Genomic DNA, 10,524 nt, shown 5'->3' on the forward strand with positions numbered 1-10,524 from the left:
CTCTGATTAAAAGTGATTTAGCCTGATACACTGTTTTACCTCACAAAAACCAAGTTTTTTTTATGCAGTTAAACAGGCTTGGAAAGAAGTCAACAGATACTATAATGGGAGGAACAAACAGCCATGGCACCCACCTTAATAAGATGTAGGACCTCCTTTCGCCGCAATGACTGGAGCAATCCTACAGGGCATATTTTCCACAAGTGTACGATAGTGATCAATGAAAATTTTGGACCATTCTTTCTGACGCATATAATGAGGTCCTGGACAATTGTGGGGCAGATGTACTTTGACCTCACCTAATGCTCCAGTTAAACCCACAGGTGTTCAATAGGGTTGAGATCAGGGCTCTGTTGAAGCCAATAAAGTTTGCTGATGTTCATGTCCACAAACCATGCAGTTACAGCATTAGCCTTATGATATGGTGCATTGTCTTGCTGAGAGAGACAATAGTCAATTCCTTAGAAACACCACCAAGTAGGAGGCATTGCATTGTCTAAAATGTTCAAATACCCCTCAGAGTCTGGTGTTCGTGAAAACAAGACCATAATATTATCGCACTGTCACATCTGAATTTCATAGCTGAGGTTACGCTCTGGTAAGAGATGTTCACCAGGCATCTACTACACTCATCCATCTGCTTGATAGAGGGGTGTGGCATGATTCGTTGCTCCATAACACAGCTTTACAAATCTTCTACGTTCTACTGTACATGCTCTTTGCACAACTGAAGATGACCACCATGGAAACCCATGTTGTGAGCCTCAGTTCTGAATGTTATTGTGCAGATTTGTGTTCCAGTCGATGCCCCAAACTTCATTCAACATGTCAGCTAATGAATGGCAGTTTTTACATGTTATCCTTTGTTACACCATACGGTCATGTTCTGTGAGTGTGTCCACTGCAGGCAGCACTTGCAGTTGACTCCCTGCACTTCACCTCAGTATGGTATCACTGATTGTTGACTGGGATGGCCTAAATTTCAAAGAGATATGCCTGCAACATAGCATCCTACCACAATGCCTCTTTCAAAGTATGTCAGTAACCTTTCTTTTAAGCTTACACGATGATCCCAATACATTTTTAAAAATTATGGAGACAACTACCGTGTTTGAATAAAAACTATAGTTTAATATAACTAAAATCTACATTTGACGTTTAGACCTTTATGTCAAGGTCATCTTCTGGAGCATACAACTATACACAGAAAACAAGCTATGCTACAATCAAACTGGTTTGTTAAAGTTACTAACCAACCGATACAACAATTGTTGGCCTGACCTTCGTGAAAAAAAAAAAAAAATTATACATCAATGCTAGAGTCCTATTATTAGTGTTATCTGTTGGTTGTAGCAATACATTGGGTGCAACAGCAAGTCTATGTATCTATTTATATATATATATATATATATATATTAACATCATGTTTATAAATGTACATTCCGGCCAGTTGGTATGGAATGGTTTCTAATACTAGCTGAAGATTGGCTAGAGTCCTGACTTATGCTGGATCTTATATATTAGGTAGACTGAATGTGTGCCATCCAGATCCTTGAAATTTTCATGCCATCTTTGTTGTTGATATTTGGGTGGTTTATCAGGATTTCGCAGGCTTCCTTAAATTTCCTTTCATACCAGGTTTTTGTATGGTGTAAAGAGCGGGTGCTTTTCCAGTTGATTTGGTGTAAGGTGTTGAGTGCGTGATCTGAGAGGCCTGTTTCACCATAATGGTTATATTTAACGTGTCTAATGTGCTCTTTCTTACGTATAGGGATTGTCCGTCCTGTTTCACCAATGTACGGTAAGTTACAGGTGCAGCAGATGCAATAGACTCCAGGATGTGCCAATGGGAGGAGATGATCCTTAGAGGAGCTGAATATGGTTTTAAGTTTAGTGGGTGGCATTGAGGTTATGATGTTGTAGGATTCTGTTGATTTTTTCTGATAACCCTTTAATGTATGGGATGGCTGTGGTTTTACTGTAATCTAGATTTGTTTTTGTTGTTGTTGTTTTATGGAGTATTTTATTAATAGTATTTTTGTTATAGTCATTATTTATGAATGTGTCGCTGATGATTTTTAGTTCTTGTTTCAGGGCATGCTGGTTAGAGCAAATTGTTGTAGCTCTGTTTTTAAGGGTGTAATGACACCATATTTTGTGATGGATGGTGATATGAATTAGCATATATGTATTGGCCTGAGTGTATGTGTGTCAGTTTTCAGTAGACCGTGAAGGATAGACTGCTTGAAGGAAGACGCGTGATTAGTGTGTATAGGAACAGAGCAAGTTTTGATTTTCGATTTCGATGTTCTGGTGACAAAGGAATGTGTTTGCCGTTTGTCGCCTGTGCGGCAAGATCGCAAACACATTGTCAAGGTATCTAAGCCAGGCTACCGGTCTTAGCGTGGAGGAATCAAAAGCCCTTTACTCAAAGGTTTCCGTGTAGAAGTTAGCAATTGGGGGGGGGGAGGGGGGGGGATATTGGTGAGCCCATGGCTGTACCTGCGTTTTGTAGATAAAATTTGTTTTGCCACACGACGTAACCGGATACACATATAAGCTGGTAAATTATAACCCAACAAACAGGATAAAGGATAAAACAGAGAAACTACTCAAGTCTGTCACTTCTTGGCCACCGGACACGGTTAAAAACTCAAACCCCACCATGCCCCCCCCACAGAATATATGGGATCCGAAAATACACAAACAGAATGTGTCCCTTCGACCAATTGTGGAAGGAATAGACAGCCCCAATTACCACTTAGCCAAGAATTAAAAAAAAAACCTACAAACTCAAGGAGTTGGTAGGTCATTCCCCCTCCTACATAAAGAACACACAACACTTTATAAAGAAAATTAAAAACATAACACACTCAACAAAGACAACTTATTAGTCCGTTTCGACATTTCTGCCCTTTTCACATATGTCCCCATCAATGACACAATTCTCCTACTAGAGAACAAATTTCCGTCTGCCATTACGGCCCTCTTTGCCCACGTATTACAGTCTGGTTACTTCGTGTGGCAAAACAAATTTTACCTACAAAAAGAAGGTACAGCCATGGGCTCACCACTATTCCCCCCGAATTGCTAACTTCTACATGGAAACCTTTGAGCAAAGGGCTCTTGATTCTGCCATGCTAAGACCGACAGTCTGGCTTAGATATATTGATGCTGTGTTCGTGTTCTGGCCGCACGGGCGACAAATACGAGACACATTCCTTAGCCACCTGAACAAACAACACGAATGCATACAATTTACCATCGAAATCGAAAATCAAAACTAGCTCCCGTTCCTAGACACACTAGTCACACGTCTTCCATCAGGCAGTCTATCCTTCACAGTCTACCAAAAACCGATGCACACACAGGCCAATACATACATGTTAATTCATACCACCACCTATCACAAAATATGGAGTCATTAACACCCTTAAAAGCAGAGCTACAACAATTTGCTCTAACCAGCATGCCCTGAAGCAAGAACTAAAAATCATCAGTGACACATTCATAAATAATGGCTATAACAAAAATACTATTAATAAAATACTCCATAAAACAACAACAAAAACAAATCTAGATTACAGTAAAACCATAGCCATCCCATACATTAAAGGGTTATCAGAAAAAATGAACAGAATCCTACAACATTATAACCTCAATGCCACCCACTAAACTTAAAACCATATTCAGCTCCTCTAAGGATCCTCTTCTCCCATTGGCACATCCTGGAGTCTATTGCACCTGCTGCACCTGTAACTTACCGCACATTGGTGAAACATGACGGACAATCCCTATACGTAAGAAAGAACACATTAGACACATTAAATATAACCATTATGGTGAAGCAGGCCTCTCAGATCACGCGCTCAACACCTTACACCAAATCAACTGGAAAAACACCTTTACACCATACAAAAATCTGGTATGAAGAGAAATTTAAGGAAGCCTGCGAAATCCTGATAAACCACCCAAATATCAACAACAAAGATGGCATAAAAATTTCAAGGATCTGGATGGCACACGTTCAGCCTACCTAATATATAAGATCCAGCATAAGTCAGGACTCTAGCCAATCTTCAGCTAGTATTAGAAACCATTCCATACCAACTAGCTGGAATGTACATTTTTATCATGATGTTAATATATGTATATAGATAGATACATATAGATACATAGACTTGCTGTTGCGCCCAATGTATTTCTACAACCAACAGATAACACTAATAATAGGACTCTAGCGTTGATGTTTTTTTTTTTTTTTTTTTTTTTTTCCGCCAGAGGTCAGGTCAACAATTGTTGTATCGGTTGGTCAGTAACTTTAACAAACCAGTTTGATTGTAGTATGGCTTGTTTTCTGTGTATAGTTGTATGCTCCAGAAGATGACCTTGACATAAATGTCAAAACGTCGAATGTAGATTTTAGTTATATTAAACTAAAGTTTTTATTCAAACATGGTAGTTGTCTCCATAATTTTCAAAAATGTATGTCAGTATGTCACCCAGAGACAGTTGCGCTGACTTGGGAGCATCATATTCCTCCAATTTATACCTGCTATAAAAACATGACTTGTTACATGGAACGATGCACCTTACCCATAGGGATGTCCATTAATTTCTTTTCAAGTGGTGTATACACTTAACAGGCATTAAATCCTGGCCTCCTAGCTTTAGTTCCTTGCTGTAATTCTAATCCAAACAAACTGATCTTTATTTGTCCAGATGCTCTAATGGTTTCTAAAGCTGAAGTGATTTTTGTTGAACTTTGACATTTCCTAAAATGTTCTAGTTACTTAGGTCATTGTTTCCCCACTTGGTTATAACTGATTTTCATTAGAAAAGGTGGATGCTTCATATCTTCAAGTTTAAACCTTTTGTGATGTGTATATATTAAACTAAAGTTTTTATTCAAACTCTATAAATGATATTCATATGCGCAGAATATGCGTCTAAGTATATAAGAGTTTCTTACTTAGATACTGTATTATTTTCAGAAGTGAGTTTAAAATTTGGGAAATTATAGAGTTCTTCAAGAGGAAATTCACTGCAAAGAAAGCATAGACCACATATTATATCCTGTCGACAATGATTTAAAATTAAAGGTTTCACACTTAATAGAAAATTAATCAAAGTTATCAATACAGCCATCCCTTGACTTACGTCTGTTCGTAGATATGTCCGTGATCCCATAAGGGAATAAATAACATTTTTGGCTATACTTTCGAACATGACTCAAGCCGGTGTAAAGTAAAAAGGTTTCTATTTAGCAACAATGCATCATGAGCAGTGGCAACAGTGCATTCAGCGGTAATCTCCCTCAGCAGTCGACACATGGCTTCAACAGTTTCTCTGTTGATTTTGTATTTGAAAATTAGGTTATTTGCATATTTATCGTTAAAGATTTTGCGATATTTTGTGCAACATGGTCCCTACATGCCCAATCAAAAAACCTTGAAGAATCACAGAAAAAGAGGCAAGCAATTGATCTTGAAACGAAGTTGCAGGCTCAACAATAGTGACGAAGCAACGACAAGGTCCTATCGGTGATTGGAAAAGCTACCTCCATCATGCATAGAGAACCTGAACCAAAAATGCATACCTTTTAGCATACTTAGCATTTTAGCATAACTGCTGAGGTACTAAGTCTTCAACATGTTGAAGGAGAAGCAGGACCCGATTATGACTACGAATTCAATGCTTCTTCCGGTTGGTTCATGAGATTCAAGCAGCGTTTTGCGCTGCATAATGTGAAAATGTATGGGAATCTGCAAGTTCCGATGAGAAGGCTGCCAAGGAGTTTGTGGAGAAATTGGATAAAATTATTACGGAGGAAAATATTTAATATGGATGAGACGTCCTTGTTTCGGAAAAAAATGCTCAAGCGGAAATTCATCCACAAAAAACTAAAATCTACGTCTGATTTCAGTCTCTTAAAGACTGTTTATGATTCTGTTAAGGAATAATGTGACTGGATATAAATTGAAACCCTTTGTGATATGGCACAGTGAGAATCCACGAGCCTTCAAAAACATTAGGAAGCATACTTACTCTTCCAGTTCATTATCAGAGTAATAAGAGTCGTGGATGACTCAAAAATTGTTTGATGTTGCCTTTATCAACTGTTATGCGAGTGAAATTGAAGGCTATTGTATGGAAGAAAATGTTGAATTTAAAATATAAGACGTCATCCAGGTCATCTGTTGTATATAACGATATAAGACGGATTTTTCTCCCTCCAAACATTACTTCATTGATCCAACCGATGGATCAGGGAGTTCTTGCAGTGTTGAAGGCTTATTATCTACAGAGAACTTTTTCACAAGCCATTTCTGCTACTGAAGGAAACGACCAGACTCACATGCAGTTCTGGAAAGCATTTAATATTTATCAAGCTATTAAAAATATTGCTGTGACTTGGGACGAAGTGACCTCTCAATGCATGAGTGGCACATAGGAAAAGACATAAAAAAGATTTGTGCACGATTGTGGAAGTTTTGAAAAAATTGAAGACCTTTGTAAGTTGAGTGAAGAAATAGTGGACCTAGCAAACAATCTGAATCTCGAAGTGAATGATGATGACATAGTTCAACTCTTAGAAAATGCCTGTGAAGAGTTGATCAACAAGGAATTGGTCGAACTGAAGGAACAATGTGTAATGTGTTGCAGAAGAGGAAAAAGAGAAACAAGAAGAGGTAGTTTATCATTTCCCAGTGAAAAATCTTTCACAAATGTTCTCTGCAGTTAGCAATGTTCTCAAAATGGTTGAAGACATGGACCCCAATGTTGAATGCTACTTATTAGTAGAAAAGAAAGTACATGATACGTTTCTTTGCTAACAAATTTATGATGAAAAGAAGAGGAATAAGCAAAGCACAATGGACCTTTTCTTTAAAAAAAAAAAAGTTACGCCAGAAGAGCTGCAACCTGATCCTTCATATAGGGAAGGTAATGAAGATGTGATTGTGGAGGGAGATTTGGGTGATTATTCTCCTGTTTTATAGTGGCAGTAACGCACAGCAGAGTTTTGTAAGGTTTAAAAATTAAATGACAGTATACTTATTACTGTTAAGTCTCTAACCCCTATAACTCCATTGATTTAATGTATCGACTTACGTCCTGCCAGATGGAATGGAACCCCAACGTAAGTCGAGGGATTAATGTTTGCTTTTGTTTCTTTCATCATATATTTTTTTAAAATATGCAGCCAATAATGCTAATATTTAATAATTATTGAAATTTTGACTTCTTTTGAGTAGGAATTTCCCCAGAAGTAGGAGAAGCTTTTCCAGATCTCATTCGCAGATCAGCTAATTTGGCCATGTTTCCACCTTATGCACCTCGTTTACCTATGCCACGTTTCTTTTAAGGAGAAACTATAAATGTCACGGATGAGGTTACTTATGGAAATATTTAAAAACTATATATAATACTTTGTCAAATCAAAATAATAAAATTTTATATAGTTGATATATATATATATATATATTTTTTTTTTTTTTTTCATTGAAAGTTTTATCATTAACTGAAACATTGATAGTAGATTTTGTTAAAACATCACTGTCAAATGCAGTGACATGTGTTAAAATTATATCAGAATGTTGCACAGAGAATAAAAGTCTTGGATGATTTGTAATTCAGTCTAGTTCAAAGAAGCTCTGGCAAGTTGTTTTGTTACACATGACAAGTTACAAATCCTACTGTACATTTCAGTACAGATGGGCTAAGATTAGATCATCCAGTTACCTTGCTACAGAGCACAAATAATACTTTTTAAGCCAATAAAAATTTTCGGGCCTCCAGTAAACAGTACTAGCCTCAGACCAGCTAACAGAAATCATCCCACCAAAAAATTGCCTCATTGTTATCCAACTTGTTCCTGCCCAAAATATTTTACTGAGCAGGATAATCATATAGAGCCAAATGTGGTGCTACTATACTTGTGGTAATTAATTTTTATCCTAAAAATGTTCGATGCAACACAAAACAATGCTCAGACTTGCTTTCAGATCTTCAGTTAAAATTTTGCATAAGCCTATAGAAGTTCCACATGCTGTATGATTTTATACTAAACTGTGAGGCTGCCACATTTCTGTCATTTCTCAATGTTGATGGTTGTAGTAAGGTTTACTTTGATAAAAAGGTCTTCCCACTTTTAAATTGACTGAATCACTGAACTTCTATGTAATGTATAATAACATATTTACAACTACAGATTCAAGACATTTTAAAAAATTACCATGAAAGAAAAAAATATTTAAGTTATCATAGTTTTGCTTAGTTCTGTCTTGTCATAATGCATCTGATCTTTTTCTTCTTGAATACATCTTGCATAGGATTTTCTACAAGTGAAAGAACTTTTTTTTTCAAGTTACACTATTTATTAATGTAACTCCCAGGTAAGGTTTAGAAAGCCTTAACATTTTAGTACTCTTAGTACTAAGGATTAGATAGTCAGGAGCCCTGTGTTGCTAGACCTGAGATCCTCTTCAAGCAATTACAGGCCTTTAATAAATAGTGATGACCTCATGTTATGCAAGGAAAATTGACTACCACCTAAGGTAGTAATGATTTTCATATCTCTGACATCATATAGAGCACATTCATTATGTAATCTAGCTGGACACACACACACACACATATACACATATATATATATATATTATTTATTATTATTATGACACCACCAGGGGGTCCAAAGACTCATCATGGGAGGACAATTATTCTATAGCTCTCTGTCTCCACCAACGCCATCTATCGCCCACCACTAGTATTTTCATAGACACTCACAATTAATAAATAGTGATGACCTCACGTTACGCAAGGAAAATTGTATACCACCTAAGGTAGTAATGATTTTCATATCTCCGACATCAGATAGAGCACATAAGTTATGTAATCTAGCTGGACACGCACACACACATATATATATATATATATATATTATTTATTATTATTATGACACCTCCAGGGAGTCCAAAGACTCATCAAGGGAGGACAGAGCTCTAGAGCTCTCTGTCTCCAACATTCAATCCACCAATTAAAACGAACCACAACTACACCAATGCCATCTATCGCCCACCACCACCACTACTAGTATTTTCATAGCCAATCACAAACATCCATGCCCATGACAGAATTCAAACCCACAGCCTTTTAGCTGTAAAGCAGATACGCTAACCACTGGGCCAACCAGTCTGGCATATGTATTATTATTATTATTATTATTATTGTTCCGGGAAACTCCAAGGAGTCGACAGACTCATTGAGGGAGGCCCTAACATCATGTCTGGAACAACTATTCAACATTCACACAGTATCTATCATATCTTGCCTTGAACTCATTCACGGTCGTAGCACCCACAACAGACTCTGGCAGCTTATTCCACTCATTCACCACTCTCCAAGTAAAAAACCTAGCTCTACCACCCTTATCAACCATGCTCTTGCCCAGCTTCCATGCATGGCCCCTAGTCCTCCCACCACCAGTCCTATTTTCAAAAATATCTTCTGGAGTAATCTTATAGAAACCCTTCAGTAATTTGAATGTCTCAATCATATCACCCCTCCTTCACCTATCGTCCAATTTCTGCAACCCACAAATCCTCAATCTATTTCCATAAGGTTCATTCCACAGACCTGCTATCATCTTGGTCACTCGTCTCTGGACCCTCTCCACTTCCTCCCCATCACGAAGAAACCCTGGTGCCCATAACTGGGCACAGAAGTCCAGATGGGGACTTATCAAGGCTCGATACAGAGGAACAACAACTTGCTTCTCTCTGCATGTTAAAGTATTTTTCATAAGCCAAGTGATTTGGTGAGCTGTTTTAGTTACTTTTGCAATGTGCCCCCTAAACTTCAACTCCCTATCCACCAGCACTCCCAAATCCCTGGCCTCATCAATCTCCTGGAGTACGGTTCCACCTATGCGATATACTGCTGCTATTCTTTTCACCCCAAAGTGCATAACCTTACACTGTGCCACATTAAACTGACATCCATTTTTCCTAGCCCAGTCCTCCAAACTATCCAAATCATCCTGTGAAATTTTGACATCCTGTGCACTCACAATTGCTCTACCCAACTTTGCATCATCAGCAAACAAGTGAACACTTCCTCTCAAATCCTTTCCAATATCATTGATGAACAAATTGAAAAGCAGTGGTCCAAGAACAGAGCCCTGCGGCACTCCACTAGTCACAAGACGTCTTTTTGACTCCACTCCTGAATAAACCACTCTCTGGTATCTCTCCTTCAACCACCCTCCTATCCATCTTACCAACCCTATATCTAATCTATCCCCATCTGCTCCAGTTTACTGATTAGGGTTCCATGTGGTATCCTGTCAGAGGCCTTGGCAAGGTCCAGTAGTATCACTGTAAACCCATTACCCCTATCCAGTTCAGCTGTCACTGTGTTATAAAATGTGAGCAAGTTACTGAGGCATGATCTACCCTTCACAAAACCATGTTGTCCCCCATACAATATCCCATTTTCATCTATCCGATCCTGTATTCTTTTCTT

General features: G+C 37.9%; 1 protein-coding gene across 2 annotated transcripts in view; it reads left to right on the forward strand.

The window, feature by feature from the left end:
- Window positions 1-7,633, forward strand: part of LOC150104576 (F-box only protein 7-like) — a 429,110-nt gene extending 421,477 nt beyond the window's left edge. For both annotated transcript variants that reach the window (XM_090395788.1, XM_090395787.1), the window contains exon 11: window positions 7,257-7,633. In XM_090395788.1, the coding sequence (XP_090251914.1) occupies window positions 7,257-7,366 (110 nt within the window). In that variant the 3' untranslated portion in view covers window positions 7,367-7,633. The remainder of the gene's footprint in view (window positions 1-7,256) is intronic.
- Window positions 7,634-10,524: the final 2,891 nt, after the last annotated feature.

This window comes from Typopeltis vanoorti, chromosome 7 (genome assembly GCF_054136105.1).
Source record: "Typopeltis vanoorti isolate ZY-2024b chromosome 7, IOZ_Tvanoo_1.0, whole genome shotgun sequence".
Taxonomy (NCBI): Eukaryota; Metazoa; Arthropoda; class Arachnida; order Uropygi; family Thelyphonidae; genus Typopeltis; species Typopeltis vanoorti.